Source organism: Zootermopsis nevadensis, unplaced genomic scaffold, assembly GCF_977971745.1.
Source record: "Zootermopsis nevadensis isolate Lab colony 2312 unplaced genomic scaffold, Znev_1.0 Znev_ptg000030l, whole genome shotgun sequence".
Classification (NCBI taxonomy): domain Eukaryota; kingdom Metazoa; phylum Arthropoda; class Insecta; order Blattodea; family Termopsidae; genus Zootermopsis; species Zootermopsis nevadensis.
In genome coordinates, this window is record NW_028259162.1 from 3811372 (window position 1) to 3831568 (window position 20197).

General features: G+C 36.3%; 1 protein-coding gene across 4 annotated transcripts in view; it reads right to left on the reverse strand.

Annotated features, from left to right (window-relative positions):
- LOC110836178 (TGF-beta activated kinase 1) overlaps positions 1-17758 on the reverse strand; it is a 44121-nt gene extending 26363 nt beyond the window's left edge. For 2 of the 4 annotated variants that reach the window (XR_015537926.1, XM_022077070.2), the window contains exons 1-9: positions 17542-17753; positions 17096-17321; positions 15145-15262; positions 14495-14637; positions 13819-14005; positions 12528-12664; positions 10531-10617; positions 9374-9483; positions 7946-8177 (exon numbers count right to left, since the gene is read on the reverse strand). Coding sequence is in view for 3 of the 4 variants with exons in the window: in XM_022077070.2 (XP_021932762.1) it covers positions 7946-8177; positions 9374-9483; positions 10531-10617; positions 12528-12664; positions 13819-14005; positions 14495-14637; positions 15145-15262; positions 17096-17321; positions 17542-17619 (1318 nt within the window). In the remaining variant the exon portion in view is untranslated. Of the gene's footprint in view, positions 1-3943; positions 4069-5403; positions 5943-7945; positions 8178-9373; positions 9484-10530; positions 10618-12527; positions 12665-13818; positions 14006-14494; positions 14638-15144; positions 15263-17095; positions 17322-17541 lie in introns of those variants that run through there. The other 2 variants (XM_022077071.2, XM_087358917.1) reach the window with 2 other exon arrangements.
- Positions 17759-20197: the final 2439 nt, after the last annotated feature.

Below are 20197 nucleotides of genomic sequence, written 5' to 3' on the forward strand. Positions count from 1 at the left end.
GCAGGGCAGAAGAGGTCTTTCAGCAACGGAAAGTAGCAACATGCTTGGTGTTTCATATAATGTAAACGGCGGTAAAGAAGTTTGTGAGCAGCAGTTTGTTGGCAGCCAGGAATATCCCTATGAGTCACACACACACAAATCCTGGGGGACACGTGTTCCTTCACAGCCACAGAGCCTTACAACTTAGACAGCAGACGACACTCAAGCTAAGCCACACTTGCGACAGAAATATACAGCTGATTCATGGTAAGGCCTATGTAGCTGACAGCTATGGCTAAAAGACTTGGATATATCTTAAATGATACTGATATACTGTTAATGTCTTTGAAGCACATACCTGTCAACTTAAACGTTAAAAAACGCTAAATTATGCCAGTTCATATAATAAGAATGGGCAAGTTTAAGTAAGAGTCTCATGTCTGCCAGAAAAACTGATTATGAGGCAAGTTGCCCACATTGCCTCGGTCTCCTCAGGTGTCTCTCAGATAGAGGATTCAGTGTGCCCCACAGTCATTCTGGATGTGGCAGTAAAATGAAAAATCCCATTATTGTTACCAAAATCTCAACCCTGACCTTCTAGTTACTTGCAAGTCACAGCTCCTAATTCAAATCAGTTGTGTTACCTTTATTGCCTGCTTTGTTTTAAAAAAGGTGTGGATTTCTTCACACTCACTAGGCATGTTACATTAAATAAGAACTTTTTACTTCTTTTAATCATTCCAAATACATGACAATATAGTGACCATTTTGTATTCCAATCTTTTCTGTTTTCATTAATCAAGATATCTGATAACTTTGGAAATTAACTCCCAGACTTTACCTAAACTACTGGCAAACTGCAAAACCCCCAGAATGGTAGAACACCAATGATAAATAAATAAATAAATAATCATAACAACCTCTCTTATCTTCACTGGAATTCAATAAAAAATGCAGAAATCAAAATTATATAAAAACCAAAGAATTTCTCTTCCCAGACGCACCCAGTATTTTAATATCCATAATTTCCTATGGTGTCATCACTTAACCCTTAAAGCCCAGTGTTAACTATATTTACCACCTGTTTTAACAATCAATAACTCTGCATTTTGTATTTATGTGTTTCATATGATTCTCATTATAAACAGTGATTATTTCCTTAAACAACATTAACTACTTGATCTTTGAAACAGTAAGGAGTTATGTTTTCTCTGGGGTATGGACTGGATTCTTATATATTATTTAGACAACCTTCAGCTTTAAAGGGTTAAAACACATAATTCTACTGTAAAGGTAAAGGTGTCCCTAGGCCAAAGCACCACACCACAAGGAATTCAAGGGAAATGGAGAACAAGTGCCATGCTCCCAATGAGAAAGAGCCACTGGTACCCAATGGCTAGAAGGCAAGATAGGGCTGAGAGCCGATCTGAATGTTTTGGCAAAAATAAAAATTCTGCCCCTTCTAGAAATGAAACCCCACATTACTGACTGAGCAATCACAACTATGTTTATGCGAGAGTCTGATATGGCAAACACAGTTTTATGTTTTAAACACAACTAGTATAAATTGTCAAATTGTGAAAAGCTGTATCAGAGCAAAGTTCTGAATTTACAGACCAAGAGACATGAAGAAAAAGTCTACAAGAAAGAGAAACTAAATAAAGAATTAATACGTAAGCTACATTAAAAAACCAACAATCAGTTTAAAATAACATACCATTAAGATGATTGCAAGGAAGCATTCCCTCTTTACTGAGAAAGTTGCTTAATCTTGACACTCCATTTCTATAGCAATATGCAGCAAATTTTTAAAAATTCCTTTAAAAAATAGAATAATTCCTAGTACATATAATAAAGATAATAAACCTAGAAAAGAGTCCTGGTAATAAATGTAAAACAGAAACTACTTTGAAACACCTGAGAATCTACTGCCATCAATGTCAACAAAGAAAAGTTTCAAGAACACAAGAGATAACTTATTTCCGACTCAGCACTTGGACGAGGTGTTTACTTCGCCTTCACCACACAGTAGTCTAACAATCACATAAACTGTACATGTTCTTACTTACTCATACGTGTGCTGTGTGTGCCTCATGTCTTAAAACTAAACATCCGTTGGCCAACAACACAGGAGCCAAGCTGTCTGACCCACTCCACACACCCCAAAAACCTTCACCACACCCCTCCCTGCTCACCTTCTTTCCATGTTTGCTGCTTGGTTTATTTCTGACAAACTGCCTTGTCTGCCTGCCTACAAACTCTCACACCCCACACCCCACTCTCTGTACTAATAGAACAATATGCTCATCCCACCAGTCAGTGCAATGAACTAACACTGAGTCTAACGAAATCAACATGAAAAAAGTAATGAGCATCATGGATGAGAGGTTAGCATTTCTGCTTTGCATATGGGCTTCACATTTTGTACCAGTGGCTGCTTATGTTGATTAGAGTTATAATTTTCAACAGTTCCTCTAAGCACATGCTGCGACAGTGCCTTAATATAGAACACAAATGCTTCCTTCCATAACCTTCATCATTCACAATCAACTCCTGATTAAAGTCAAATAACCCATGAAGTAGAGGAAGCATCATTAAATAACAAGTATGATAAAAGCAAATAAATAATACCAATATCTTTCAAAATCCAAGGATCTGGGAGCATCTGGAAAGATGTTCTGGATATGGCAGTGAAGAGAAAAATTGTGAACAACCCCTCTAGAAACAAAACCCAGATCACTGGCTGAATCATGCCTTATCATTACAGGGACTACATAACATTTTAATATATTTACAATTTTCCATTTGCCAAGACTTCTCACTCATCATATTTGCTAAGATCTGCACATATCCACTGAAAACTTCACATTTCTTATGTATGACTCATCAGAATTCCATACAAAATATTTACTACCTTTCCTGATGTTTATCATACTGAAAAACTATTCCTTTCATAAACTTAACAATTTTTAGCAACAACTTATCCATCACAGTTACACCGGCCCTTAAACACTTCTGGGTTACTTTATCAGTCCATTAAACAGATCTAGAAGAACTCAGTTAAATAAACTTTTATAATGAACCATTGCTATTGAGGAACTTTTCATTATTAAGTGGAAAAATGTAAACCAAATTCAACACCTAAAGCTTCTGAAATAGGGAAAAGTGAACATTCACCAAAATGAAAAGCAGGATTTGAATCTAAACAGAAAGGATGGAAAAGTGTATCCCAATGAAGAAGCTATATTTTCCAAATGCATTCTTTGCAATTTCACATTTGCCTCAATGTTAATTTATTACAATGTGGCAAACCTAAATGCATGTGACTCAGTAAGGTTAACCAAGAAGACGAGGTCACAACAACAATGCCCTACTCCTTCCACAGCAGTTGCTGGAAATAGATTAATCTGCCATAGCTTAACTCACGAACTGAAACAAGTCAAATCATGGCATGTCAAGTCATTGTACAGTGATGAGTCGCCTCAGAACATCAGGACACAGCTGGCTTCATCTCTCTTTCTCAGGTTCTTCCTGGCTACCAGACTGCCATTTCTTCTAACCCCCCCCCCCCCCCCCCCCCCAAGCACCAACTCATGCAGCCTATCTTGATAAATATAGCTGAGGAAAAAGGACGGAGGGATGTAGGACGAGATGAAACTGAAAAGAATGCCCCATACAACACATAAAGATGGTAGAGGCAACTAAGAAATCTAACTTTTTTTAACCACAAGATTCTGAATGGTCAGGATATACAAACGCAATGTACTGAACTGAGGAACAAGGGTAATTGAAGGTTACAATGCTTAAAACACCTAAGTACATAGCTATTGTAACAACAAATGGGCTGTTAAAATGAGCTGGCATGACATTTTGAGAACATGTTTTTACTCCATTCCTTAACTTCAATTCATTATGCAGAAAGAGAAAGTCTCCATGTACAGGTAAGTTATAATTCAAGCACATGGTTCTTAGGTGTTCTTCAAGCTGTAGCCTTAGAGAAAAACACCTTATGGCCCTGTCCATGTCTGTCTGTCTGTCTGTCGTGTCTTTCCCAAGGGAGTTGGCAACCTGCATGACCAGAAGTCACTCCTGCACATACAAAGTAGCTTTTATCTGTTATGTGGTACATCCATAACTATTACCTTTAATGATGTGGACTGTAGGTCAGTCATACCAAAATTGTGTGTGTATGCATTTGCATGTACACACACAGATTTATTCCTGACTCCATGGAGCACAGTCCTTCTTGAAAAGCTAATACTACATTCAGCTACTCACAAAATTCCCCAACTTTTATGGATACAAAAAATTAATACCAAATTCACAAGAGCCAGCCACCAGTTCCTAACCTGAGCCAAATTAATCTCATCTACACCCACCAAACCAATTTCCTGAGATCCATTTTAATATTACCCTCACATCTATGCCTACATCTTCCAAGTAATCTCCTCCCATCAGCCTTTCCAGTAAAAATGTTGTGTGTATTTCTCATCTCCCTTTATGTGTTGAAATGCCATGTTTATATCATCTTCCTCAATCTGATTATCTTAATAACACAGTATATCATACCTGCAGTTTTAAAATGTGAAATTTATCAATAAAAAAACCTAATTTCTATCTGAATAAGATGTCTGAAATGATGTGCCTGGACCTCAAGGATTCTCTCTCCAATACCATGCTCCAGTTCCTGTCTTTCTTCCTCTGTCAACATTCAACATCTGCCTGCCATGTGGTCCCTGCCAGATGGTTCCCTGGATTCTCCTACCCTCTCTTTCCCTCTTACTTCTAGCCTTCAATGTGCATCTGTCTCTATGTATCATTCTTACACTCCCCATTTCAGCTCCGATGCTGAGAAAATATTTTCAATTACCAGCAGCCCTTCAACTATCTACTTATTCACAGAACTATATCAATTATCACCAGTCACAACAGTTTCTTAAGCAATATACAAATTACTAAACTCTTATTATTTTAGCAGCTCACTACATATCCAACATGCAATTCTGCTGCTGCCATATGCACACCATGTGTTCTTTTACATTAGGTAACTGCAACTGTATCTCCTCACATTGTTTCTTTTAAATGTCACTTAAGAGGAGTCTGGATTGCCCTAAGATACCCCCAGAAAATTAGCCTAACAGATCAAGATCAGGAAAACACAGAGGCCCAGAAATCAATGCCTCCTGTACTCATCCACTTATGAGGAAACTGGGGATTCAATAAGTGCTTCACAACTGTTTTTCCTATGAAGAAAAATGGACATACCAATTTCATGCTTGTGAGTGCATATCATACATTAAACTAAAGTAGTACATTTTTCATCTTCTAGATATTCAATGGGAGAACTAGACCACCAAATTTGACAGTCGTGCCTATTTAAAATCCCTAATGTGGAATGCTGCTTTGTCAAAAAATACAAATTCATTCAGTCACTTTCTTATATTTTCACATACATCAATACAGTAAATTCAAGGCAAGATTGTCTATTAACTTCTATTAACAGCAATGTTTTGTACCAGGTGTAGCTTATAATATGTAAAATGTAGAGCTGACAAGAATAACAAAACAAAAAAAATGTACGAGACTTGCCAGTCTTTCTTCCACTCAAATAACCAGCAAATAAAAATACAACTTATTTTTACTAGACTTCTCATCTCTTTCTGTGTCCCAAACACAAGTTAAAGCATTTGGTCTTTAAGATGTATTTTGGAAGTATACTCAGCATTCTCCTATTCTCAAATTGAACAGCAGAAACCACACGCATTGTCATGTAACACATTTCTCTAGTTGTCGGGAAGGCATGCCACAGAGTGACAGCAAAGAATTAACATTGCGGTGAAAGGTGAAACAAGTTTCAGTGCATCTGTTTCAGACAGCTGCTCTCAATTCAGCCACGTAATTCTCCCTCTTGCTCTCTGTCCCTTCTTCCCCAGTCACAGCGAGATGACTCACATGGCCCAGTGCTGACAACAAGCTACCTCATCATCCTATAGCAATGCAGCCACTAACTTGCCAGTTAGACACATTTCTTTCATTTATGCTCTCTTAAGAAAACCAGGTGGAAAATTTCCAGAAAGTAACAAGTAGTTCTGGGCAAGCACCCAAAGCAATAAATGGCTTTTCTACGCACCTCATAACGTTTTAAGAAGGATGTCATTTCAAACCTTAAGCAAAATATATAATCCAAACAAATTTAAAAATTATCAGATAGCAAATATATTTCTCTCCAGCTCATGATAAAAATAATTAGTCAAAATTTTTATATTATATACATTTAACCCCAGGAATTACAACCAGTGAACCAGGTACGGTTCTTGGGAGTGTATCATCTGGCAAACTAGCTGTTATGGCTGTAAATACCCAAAAGTCTTACATGGTCATTCACTTTAAATAAATAAGCACTACATTTTTAAAAATTCCAATAGTAAGTACCACAAATGCACTAACGAAGATACAAAAGTTGGCACACAGGTTATTTAATGATAAGATATGAAAAGAGTGATGGCAACAATAATATGGCAGCAATCTAAACATCTCAGGTGGGAGACTCATAAAATATGGTCCCAAAGTTTTGTGTAATAACAGATCTTTGAATAAAGCAAATTTATTAAGTCCTTTTTCTAACGTAAACCACATGAAACCTATATTAGCTTTCAACTAATAAACTAATACAGCTATGCATATAAAATGCTGTATGTTGATAAATCATAACCATACCTAGAAATGTGTGTGGAATATTCTTTACAAGTCATTAATTACAAACAGGGTGATGGTGGAGGATGCTGAGGTTATATCTGACAATTCAAACTAGTGGAAATTATGCATATAGTAGAGTATATTCCTGATTATCTGAACTAAATGAGACCAAAGAATAGTTGGATAATAGAAATTGTTGGATAATACAGAAGACTAGTGAAAAACATGAGGGTAAATATCCATTCAATTTACAATATTATTATTAAATTAATAAGAAAATACAATATGGCTTCAAATGAAAAAAATCTCACAAACAATAACAGGATTTAACATAATGTAAATCTGTAAATAAAAGAATTTATATTTTTAAGAAATGTGTAATGGGTATTTGCTTCTGAGTATCCTTCCTTTTCATTGCGGTAAAGTCATGCCAGTGTCTGAACAGTAGTGCATCATTAGTGGCTGCCTCCCTTCGTTGTTCAACATAAGCAAGTGCAGTTTCAATAAAATTCAATCCCTCACTAGTCTATCAGTTATCTCTTGTCCTTCATTATTGTCTTCTAAATCATCACAGACATCATGATAACTTTATAAGAAATTAGTAACTTGCATCAATAAACTAAAGCACAACTGCAATCAAAGTCAATAATAAAAACACACTAAAGCAACAGAGAACATATAATGTAGGACGTGCATGGTGGGAAGTGTAATTCATAGGCTGAGTTGTCTGTTGATAAAATGGAGCATACTAACATAGCAAGTTGGATAAAATGTAATATCAGATAACCAAAGGCTAGACAATCAGAACTCTAATAATTTGTGGTTCCTGCTAGCCAACCATACAGATATAAATATCTGAATAAAAGTGGGTGTCCTAATTTCTGCCCAGAACTTGCTTTTACATTTGACACTATACCTTCCATCCAACAACCTGTCTGCAAGAGTAAAATAATCCACATCTGAAGTAGGGTGGTATTCAGCAATCAACAGAAGGTCTACAGATAATGCTGACTTCAGACTATGGTAGGAAATGGTATTTTTTTACATTAACACAGTCTGTCAGTAGTCAGGGATGGGAAAGATACAACCAAGAGAGTCTTCAAGCCAACATGTCACATATGCACCACTACATTTCCATACAAACGAAAATAAATCAGGAATTGACGCTTTTACAACTATCCTAGACTTTCTGCCTTACCATGAACCTACCAATGCCAAAGCTGAATCTGAGAGAAATACTGAAATAAAACACAAAAGTAAAGTGACTTACCAGTGCCATCTGGGGGCTGCAATTGTTCAAGTTGCTCTTGTAGCCGATCTAGATGATGCTCATGCTGTGTGCAATGTTGTAGATTGTTAGAGGTGACAACCATCTTATCCAGTCCTGGCCTGTTGTGGATCTCCATGCGAACTGGGCCAGATGGTGCTGACAGCATGTTATTAAGACCACTAGAACCTGAGCCATTTTGTTGCCAAGCACCTTCTTCTAGTTTCCATGCATCCTAAAAGGACAATCATTTCCATTCCACAAAGATGACCAATTTGATCAGAAAGTGAGAAAGATTCAGCTCAACAATTTTACTGTATTTATTCTAAAAGTAAACAGCAGCAGCAACCAGGGAACCAGAAATACACTTATCTACACACAATTGGTAAATTAATGGAAAATGGCAGAGTACATTTTTAGCTTTTGTATACACTTATCAAAATTAATATGCAAATTAATAAATGCATTACTTTTGTTCTTTAACCGTAACATTTAACATATGAAGTTAACATTCTAAACATCTTGTATAAAAGTATTTGTATGAAGAATAGCATCAAACTATGAGTGGAAAATTTTATTATATGTTATATTTTTGGAGCCGTGTCAACAAAACCTAATAAACATTTTTCACAAAACGTGTTAACACAATTTATATTTTTTATACCTCATACTAAGATTCAACATACTTAAGGAAAGCAAGAAGCTCAGCTACTTTATGTCAATTTTCTGAACTAGCATACGGTGAAAAATACTAATACACACATTAGCAAAGGGCTGGAAGGTGTTGAACCATCCTTCTTACAGCTCAGACCTGTCATCTTATGACTTACGTGTGTTCAGCCCCCTCAAGAAAGTACTTAAGGACCTCACAGATTCATGTTATATAAAGATGTCAAGGATTCTAGCAGCAAGACAGAGGGAATCCATCAGCTGATGTGTCAATGTCTCAATGCATACTATTTTTAACAGCATCTATTCCCTTATCCATAACAATCCCCAAACTGGTTACATTTTAACAAGCCTCATATTCTGAGCAATTTTTCCTGCTATCTTACGAACCACTGTCAATAAAACTGACATAGAAATTTATTTCCTTAAAGGATTATGAAATATTTTCATTAATGATTCATAAACAGTATTAAACAAACGAGAAGTTGATGAAGTAATATATTGCAGCCAAAGGTTGAACCAAAAGAGTTCAAGCTATCCTCAAGAAATGGCAGAATCTTATGGAGAAATTTAGAAAAGTACTCATTAAATACAATCCACACAATAAGACCTCAAACTTTGGAATTCAGTCTACAAAACCACACCACTCTGCCAAAATCAAGTACCCTCTACTACAGCAATGACAAAGTTAAAAACAGACTGGAAGTTGATAAAATTAAATATCAGTTTTCATTTATCACAATTCCAGAACAAGTAACTTACTGGATCCACATGAACATGAAGAGGTGTAGATAACCGCTCCTGGTCTTTACTAGTCACTATGGTGCCTGCACCCAGTGAACCATTGAAGTTTGAAGGAACAATTTGGGTTTCTGTGAAGTGAGAATAATAAATGACTATCAATGGTGAATCTGGTTACAAGTTCTCTTGGCTCTTATACTTCACCCTTTATAGGGCCAGAGAGGAAAGTATCATTAAGAGGAAAGGACCATTTTCTTCCTTTCTCAGTCTGACCCAGCCCTCCTCTCTGCCCTGAGAACTCTTTCCTATTGGCCCAGACATGTTTCTATCTTCTCTTCCCAATCAATGGCTTTGACTGGCCAATCTTCCTGGCATGATTGTTGTCCTCCTCACCCTTCACAAATCACCCACTTCCTAGCTATCCTCAAATCACCCCAAAGATAAAGGTGGTATGTTCCACTGAAACACTGGTCTACAGTCAAAATACTACACAGCAAACTCAAAATACCACCATCTATACTCACACTACTATGAAAAGCTCAAATCCAATAAATGTTCCCAAATGTTATCAATATTAAGGGCATATGCTTTTCATCACTTGTACTTCATTAAATATTTCAGACTCAAAACATCAAGAATAGGTAAATGTTTTACACTGATGATTTTCTACTTTTACAGTGACAAAAATATTACAATTTCTTATTCATGTCTGTCTTCATTTCATATATCTCTTGTGTCAGAAATAGGTGATAACATGTTTTGATAACATACAGTCATTTGTCTACTGTAGAGGACTACATGAATTTTACACTGTATTTAATTAAAATGCACCATATTAAAATATGAATAGTACAATTTAAAAATATATGTTATGTACCAATTTTTTTTATATAAGCCCAAATTAAGAAAACTGATAAAACTTTGAGCTTCATATAAAGTCAAGTTCATGGGTGAATTTTATTTTGGATCATACTCGTCATGTAAAGTTCAGTACAGACTCCAAAGATAAAATATCACTGAAATCAGATAAGTAGATTCAGAGATGAAAAACCAAAATGAATGGATGGACAGACACAACCACATTTTCACACTTCATCTAGAACATGTAAAGTTTGTTAAAACTACGACAAACCTGGACAGGTTAGGTTATCTGATAAACTTCGCAGCAGGATACCTACGTGATCTATCACTGAAGGTAGTCTTCAATTCTGATTGTGAATCAAGTGTATCTGAACCATAGTCACCTTCTTCAGCACCCTCACTTTCTGCAACATATAATGTTTCACAAACATTTTGAATAAAGTTCATTTTGTACAATACAGAAACCCAAAACATGTAAACAAGAAAAATAATGCAATTAACTCATACAAATCAACCTACATTGTTACATATTTGAATTACGCAAAATTTTGTTAGAATGAGATGGTGATGAACACATGACTATAGCTTTCATACTGATAAGATCATTCACATTGCAGCACCAAAACACGAGCACAAGATAATTATGAAGATTTGAGGTTCTTGATAGTGAGCAAATCAGTATTGTTCTTCTGGGATGTGACATCATGTGGACCTATTTAGATCTGCAGATGGTGACAATATGTTTCTCCGAATCATTGATGTCTACCTATGAGTCCACATGGCACCACAACCCAAAAAATAACATCAACATGTCAGTTATAACTCGTTAATATATGTATTAATTCTTAACCTGGCTTATTAGTGGCACACTCCTAAGGATTGGAATGTTATTTGGTGAAAAATTATACTTTCTGATGACTTGCAAAATATTATTCCGCGTAAGTGAAAATTATATCACTTTGCTCAAGGATTGGATGCATAACCCCTGCTTTCTGTGCAAGTGTCTCCAAGCTTCTAATATACTCGGTATTAGTCTCCAGCTGAGGTCACAAAGAATAATAATAAAAAAACTGCAAAAGCTTGCAGCTTGTACAAGGTATGAAGCAAAATTAGCAGCACCAATCCCTCCCCAATAACCCCAATTATCAAATCACCTCGGTGAAGAGAAACACGTTTACATATACCTTGTTGGGAGTCTAAAGCTAAAACTGAATTGAGTTATTTGTATTGTGGAACCTGTAACTAAATTCAATGGGTTAACCAAGCAAAGGGCAGTAATTCATTTAAGATGAACATATGATTTCCCATCACCAGTGCATGACACTAATAATGACAAGCGACATGAAATAAAAACAATTTACCACATAAAGGAAACGTACAATGAAACAGTCTTGAAATTTTCATTTATTGAAAAAGTTTATAGTGCAGACACACGAAGCAATTTTTGGTTACATTTATTGTAGTGGGACGTGTGTACAGGATTATTGTGTGTTGTTTCCAGGTTTGCTGTTTTCAGATGTTAATATAGACAGAATTAAATTGTCTCGGGACTGGATAAATAGTACAATTGTTGTTTCAAAGTATTTAATGGGTTCTAATTCCACCACAGATTTAGATGGCCTGCTATTATGTGGTAACTTTGCTGATTTATTAATCAGCTGGCCAGTCACTCAATAAGTCAGTGGAAATATACACTTACAAATGTGAAAACTGGATTTTTACATGATATTGTCAGCATATGAAGTGATAAATTCACAACATATGAAGTTGTTATTTGTGGAAAATATCATTATCAGACTGAAGTAAAGTATGTATAAGGAACAGGTAACTTGAGCTTGTTAGTTAAGAATCACATAATGAAGGAAAGCAGGAGAAATGAAAATAAAGCTTCAATACATTCCACACCTTGGCACACAATAAAGTTCAGCAGTCAGCCACATGCCTGGAAATCTCAGAATGGGTGGCAATTATCACTTACAAAACCATACAGTGTCACAACCCAGAAAACCATCACTTTCTTCACTGCCACAAGAACCTTAAATCTCAGATTTGGTGAATATGTAACTTCTTTTTAAAATAACTAATTCTTTTGCACTCTTTGTTGTCCTGTATCTTAATTTAACAGTTTAATGAGAGTTTCCTGGAAAGTTAAAATATTCTTTTTGTCTGTATTTTCACCATGCCTTTCTTTCTGACAGACTACAAAAATTCTCAGTGAGTCACATTCTTATCAGACTGTTCAAACCAATGTATTTTATGCTCTGGTCACTGCAATCATAATGCACTGTACTTCATAATGAATATTGCATCTCACCTTCTGATGAGGGGGCTGACACTTCTGAAGGATATTGTACTGGTTCATCATGCCCTCTAAAGAAGGGAAACAACTGACTCATAATGCGCACCACTTCCTCCATGGAGGGACGACTAGCAGGACTTTTATCCCAGCAACTAACAAGGCACATAGTTAAAAGATTAAAGTTAGTTATGAAATTAAAGACAGAATCATATAATTTTAAATAAACAGAAAAGACGAAAGGTGTAGCCTTTTAGGGTGAAACATATTAACTGATACCATATTATAGGACAGGTGGTACATTGACACAGTTAAGGTGTGATATTAACTACTAATATACAGAAACTGTGTTAAGTTGTCATTAACTACAAATGACAAGAACAAATCACATACAATGAAGTATATATTCAGCATTTCAGTTCATACATATACTGCTAAATTAAAAGGAAGAAATACAAACTATTCTTATTCTTATATACTTTCTTCAAACTATAAGCATTTTTTTAAAGACACACTGATTTAAGAATTCACGGTCCTCATTTTATATCGTTTTACTTCAGCTTTACTAATTTTCAAGTGCCAATAGAGTCAAAGAGTCAAAATAAACCTGTATTTATTATTACTGCTACAATCATCATAACTATGAAAATATTACTTTCATATTGTGATTTGTAAATTATTTTACAGTGCCAAAATGACCTTCAACATTTCTGCAGGATATTTATCTGACCATGGTGCATTTTTGTTTCAGTTGTACTCACCTACCCTGTGTGTTTGTGACTGAAAAAATAAAAAAACAGCAGATTTCACAAAAGGGATGAGCCTGACCACTAAAAACCTGATACCCAAAACAACAATAATAATGGAAAAATTACATAACAAAGTAATAAATTTTATTACAAAAATTGTGTAATTTCAGATGAGGTGTGCCCTAACTATTTCAAGTTTTTGTATAGGGACTGAAGAAAACAACAAAACCCTATGCAGGAAAGCCAATTACCAGGCCACAATTTGAAAAGAACACTGTCCGAATGCAAGTAAGTTATGTTAACATAAAACTAAGCATGTAGTAACTGCACAAGCCTTTTCTCCAATGGGTATCAGGTTCCTTACCTCCAAGGTACAGCAGCAAGTTCATGAAGCTGGCAAATCACCTCATTCTGTGCTATAGTTAAAAATGTGTGGAGCTATGCCTCCACTTCACCATACATCTACAAGGTGCAGTGCCCAGTTAAGCACTGGGAAAAATTTCACCATTCTATATTTATACAAAATATATGAAGATGGCAAGATGCCTTAACAGCCTCACCTTGTCATCAGTTGCTCTATGGGTTTCGGGCAGCCAATGATCAGGGGTGGTCGTTCTCCTGTATGGACAGCCCACATGATGCGGAATGCTGAGCCTCCAATTGAATCAAACGGTTTCTTACGACTTAGAACTTCCCAAAGGATAATGCCCCAACTGAAGACATCACACTTTTCTGTGTAATTGGAGCCTGTAGTAACAGCAAAACATCTAGCAGCAAAATAAATGTAATCTACACTGTTAATCAGATTTATGTTGCACAGTTTTGCTGCAATACATGTGGATACAATGACAAAATGATTAAGCAAAATGCAGATTAAAAGGAAAAGATGCCATTTTAAAACAATAGCTTCTTAATGTTTCTAAAAAAAATTATTAAAAGTTATTTGAAGATGACTGTCTTCTGGGATGTTGTAACATGTAGTCTGGTACACACTGCCCAATGTTTCAGAGACACTTACAACCTCAATCATCTGGGTGATAATCAAGGACCACATAATGGAGGCAGTACGCACCTCTGAAACACACAACACATCCTAGAAGACAGTCATCTGCATACCTGACACCGTGAAAACCTGAAATCTTACGAAATTTTACGAGTGTAGAAACACGTGACTTAAGCATGAATTTATATACACACTGTTTTTGTAAATTCTGTTTCTAAAAGAAGTAAATTTACCTTCAAACACTTCTGGTGCCATCCATGCTGCACTGCCTTTGTTATTGGTCATGTACGTCTTCTTATCACAAGCTGTACCAAAATCACAAATCTTGAGCACTTTACCACCCATAATGAGCAAAAGGTTTGGTGGTTTCAGATCCCTGGAACACATTCAACAACAGCACAAACAGTTACAGAAGGATGTAGAAGGAAGTGGTAGTGTCTACTTCTCATCATTTGCTTGCAAGGACTGACAGAAATAATGAAAAACGTTTGTATGGCTCCCAGTCCTTTGAACTATGGCATCCCACATGAAACTGTGATGCTAACCATTACACTGTAAAACTTGATTGCTATAAAGGTCAAAAAACATATCAGAAAATGGAAAAACCTAAACTGGTACAAGAGAAAACCTGATAACATAAGATCACACTTGAAAGAGTACTTGTAACTTATGTAATCACCCAAAATTGGGAACAGACCGAGTACAATTTATAATAACGTGATAGTTAGTCATGCCTTACCTTTTTCTCTTACAAAAGAATGGTTTGTCTATACTGATGACATCACTAGGACATCTAAAAGTAGTTCAAGCATTTATCTACATACTTTACAGACACAAAAAGTGTTTAAATGATTGTCAACTTTTGCATATAGAAAAACATTACCTGTGTATTAAAGCTTTTGGTTTCATGTTGTGAAGATAAGCAACACCTTTTGCACACTGTAATGCCCAACTCATGGCATGCCCAGCTGAGTATATGGGTAGTGGAGTATTATGCAGAACTGAACAAAGGCAAACATTTATTACACATAAAATCAGTGACAAATTAATTACAAAGACTTGGAGACATAAGTATGGACACACAAAACGACTTGGCAAAATGAAATACATATGCTGCACCCAGAAAACATTCTTGCACGGTCTTTCCACACATTAATTTTACTTAAGAAAATAAATAAATACAGCTCTTTAAAATATGGTATACAGGCCAGATATGATGAATCAAAACTACTTGCCAAGTCCACAAAAATATTTATTCAGTTACTCTTGTAACTGTTAGTGGTTTCAGATGAATATGGATCATTAATCTAGCCCACATAAGCATGTGGATTCTTACATACCACCTCTAAGATTCCAATGCCAGAACAATACTACTAAAACAATTGTCACTTTGTAACAAATCAATAGTAAGCTTCATATTTTATTTGCACAGAAATTATAAACATTGGGAAAACAATGTCTAATAAAACAAAAGTTTAAGCTGAAATGAGAGAAAGTCCATTTAGATCTTCACAGGGAAGAATAGAACTTCCTTATTTATTCCAAGAAAAGTTGACTTGTAAACCAAAATTTATAATTGTAACAAAAATTTATTGCAAAAATGTTCAGATACATATATTTCCTAAGAGGGAGAACAAAGATAGCTTAATGTTACTTATAACTGCACCGTAAACAAAGTAAATGTCACAGACACTTATTGCAAGCAAAGAATATATTCCTATTTTATAAATTAAGAAATGAAGGAATGTAATCAGACAACTAATTACTACTCTGGTAATGGAACAAGGACATTGAATGCAGCCATTTCGACCACACTCCCATCCTCATAATTTGTTTCTGTAAGATCCTCCCATCTTCACTGCATTCCACTTGTCCACTTTCCTGAACTCTGTTGTCCTCCCATCCAAGCCACATGCCTAGCACATCCTAACTTCCTGAAATTCACTTCCCCAACAATGCTAAGTGACCTCTAAAATCTCAGAGTTCTTTATTTTGCAATAACCTCCTTTTCCTAATAATTTCCATAGCACTTTCTTTTCAAACACGTATAAATTATATGCTTTCCTCAGCATATGACAATACCAACTGAAAGTGATAATCATGACTATTCAAAATCAAACACTGTATTTAATATCAAATATGAACCCTTCAGTCAAAGAATGATAAGTACTTCAGATCACTTCAGACTTTTTAAAGTATAAACATTATGATTAAAATTATAAGGCTTATTGTGCACATGTAAACAAATGTGAAAATCTATTAGAATTCAGGAATAAACTGAACTTTTCACCAACCACCTACCTTCAATGTTGTTTTCTTTAATTACAGTGATTCATACAATTTCATCTCTCAACACCCAAACACATCACAAATGTAACAGTTTTAATATCCCTCAGTCAAGCTGTCAAAACAAATATTGCCAATCTATGTCATACAAAATATGTTATGCTAATATAGAACTCCACTCAACTGCTCCCAAGACAGTGGCCCCTGGCAAAAATTACACATTCAATGCACCAAAATTAAACTTCATGGTTCTAAAAAGGTTTTTGTAGAAATACTTCCTTTTCATTTGCCCATTCAATCTCTTCTATAAATATATCTTCATTTTAATCCCTAATAATTTTCAAATATTATAAAATCTGCATATCAGGATTTGTAAAAGCACTTCTTGCATTTGATAACTTACTGTATATAGCAACATCTGACATATTAACTGACACTGAACAGTCATAATTACCATAAAAATAACCTCAATTCAGAGGAATAAATAGTGTACGATTACAGACTTAAATGTGGCAAATGACTGTATAATTTACTGTATTCAATCTCACCATTATATAAAGAACCACCTTCTGCATATTCCATTACAAGGCAAACAGGATTCTGTGTGCAAGCACCATACAGCTTCACTATGTTCGGATGGCTCACTCGCGACAACTGACGAACCTCAACTGCAAATGCCTTCTTTTCTGCTTCTGAGTCAATATGCTTAACTGCCACATACGTCTCTCGCCACCTTCCTTTCCAAACTATTCCAAAAGAACCTTTCCCAACAACCTAAGAAAAAATTAATCAACACTTGTGTACAGCAAGTTTCATTATCTGGTTCTTTCAAAATACCTCAAACGGTGTTGGAAACTGCAATGCAAACACCAAATGTATTATAACACAAACTGTTGTAAAAATTATGCTAATAACAAAATCATCAACTATTCTGAAGATTGTTTGGAAAATATTTCGATACATCCTGCCTAAAATTTATAGTGGTAATACAAACCTCTAACTTCTCAATTTCATTATAGTCTATTTCTTCGACAAAGTGCTGAGGTTGGACGGTACTTTCGTTCCACGCCATGTGTTACTTTCACCATCACATATTTTTTATGTTGCAAAGTTTATTTACACTTCATAAATAAATTAAATTATTATTTATTAAAGCGAACACAAGCCGCCATCATGCATCACGGCCTTCTATTCCTTCCGCCCTGGGCACAACGTTCCAAGGTTGCAGTCAGAACATTACAGTACATAGAAGGCAGAGAAATGTCGCTGTGTCGTTTACACGTCCTCTCTGAGATGGCAGCACAAAATTATAAAACACGGTTTTGATGGAAGTGATTTCACTTCGCAGATTCAATGATTTTCCCCTATATTTCACTAAATATTCACAATTCCAAAAAAATTTTAAAAATAAAACTGCGTATATAAACGATGAATATACTTTGTGATGTCATATATCAATCTTACGTGCGACGCCGAGCATCACGACACCATCTACAACACAAAAGATATCGCAGATGTAATTAGACATCACTGAAGACTAAACTAGAAAAGCGACGCCCGGCGTCGCGACGCCTATTGTCACGACACCTGTACAAGACCCAGGAATGTGACTCGAAAGTTTTGGATAACTTTGATTTCAATTTTAGAAAAACGACGCATGGCGTCGCGACGCCGGATATTGCGACGCCCTATCATGGAGCCAAAGTTACAGATGATACATTTAGATATCACTGCTGATGAAACTAGAAAATCGACGCCGTGCATAACGAAGTTCTTGACGGACGTATTTTTACCGAAGACGCAAACCAAACCTAACATAACATAACCTAACCTAACTAAACCTAAATTAACCCAACCTAACATAACCTAACCTAACCAAACCTAACCTAACACAACCCAACCTAACCTAACCTAACCCAACCTAACCTAACCAAATATAACCTAACCCAACCTAACCTAACATAACCCAACATAACTTAACCTAACCTAACACAACCTAACCTAACCTAACCGGAACTATCCTAACCTAACACAACTCAACCTAAACCAACCTAACCTAACCTATCGTAATCAACGCCAGACGTCGCGACGTCAAGCATCACGACACCATCTAATAACACAAAAGATACCGCAGATGTAGTTAGACATCACTGAAGAAAAACCAGAAAAGCGACGCCCGGCGTCACGACGCCTATCGTCACGACACCTCCACAAGATCCAGGAATGTGGCTCGAAAGATTTGGATAACTTTCATTACAATATTAGAAAACCGACGCCTGGCGTCGCGACGCCGAACAATGCGACGCCCTAAAATGGCGACAAAGTTATCGCAGATGAATTTAAACATTACTGCTGACGAAACTAGAAAACCGACGCCGTCCGCCGTCATGCCAGATGAAGCATAACAACCTTCGTATAACATAGGGCACGATGAAAGAAAATCGACGCCGTACGTAAACGAAGTACTTGAAGAACGTATTTTAACCGAAGACGCCAACCTAACCTTACCTAACCTAACATAACCTAACCTAACCTAACCAAACCCAACCTAACCTAACCCAACCTAACCTAACCTAACCTAACCTAACTTAACCAAACCTAACCTAACCTAACACAACCTAACCTAACCTAACTTAACCCAACCTAACCTAACCTAACCTAACATAACTTAACAAAATCTAACCTAACCTAACCTAACACAACCTAACCTAACCTAAACTAACCCAACCTAACCTAACTTAAACAAACATAACCTAACACAACGAAACCTAACCTAACCAAACCTAACCTAGCTTAACCTAACACAACCTAACCTAAACTAACCTGAACTATCCTAACCTAACCCAACCTAACCTAAACTAACCTAACCTAAACAAACCTAACCTAACATAACCTAACACAACCTAACCTAACCTAACCTGAACTATCCTAACCTAACCTAACCTAACCCATCCCAACCTAAACCAACCTAACTTAATCTATCATAACTAACGCCAGGCGTCGCGACACCGAGCATCACGACACCATCTAATAACACAAAAGGTACCGCAGGTGTAGTTAGACATCACTGAAGACAAAAGTAGAAAAGCGACGCCCAGCGTCGTGACGCCTATCCTCACGAAACCAAAATAAGACCCAGGAATGTGACTCGAAATATTTGGATAACTTTGATTTCAATTTTAGAAGACCGACGCCTAGCGTCGCGACGCCGAACATTTCGACGCCCTAATATGGCGCCAAAGTTACCGCAGATGTATTTAAATATCAATGCTGAAGAAACTAGAAAACCGACGCCTGGCGTCGCGACGCTATCCGCCGTCACGCCAGGTGAAGCATACCACCCTACGTATAATGTTGGACACGATGATAGAAAATCGACGCCGTGCGTAACGAAGTTCTTGAAGGACGTATTTTTACCGAAGACGCCAACCTAACCTAACCTAACCTAACCTAACCTAAAATAACCTAACCTAACATAACCTAACCAAACCTAACCTAACCTAACACAAACTAACATCACCTAACCCAACCTAACATAACATAACCTTACCTAACCAAACCTAACCTAACCCAACACAACCTAACCTAACCAAACCTGAACTATCCTAACCTAACCTAAACGAACCCAACCTAACACAACCTAACCTAAC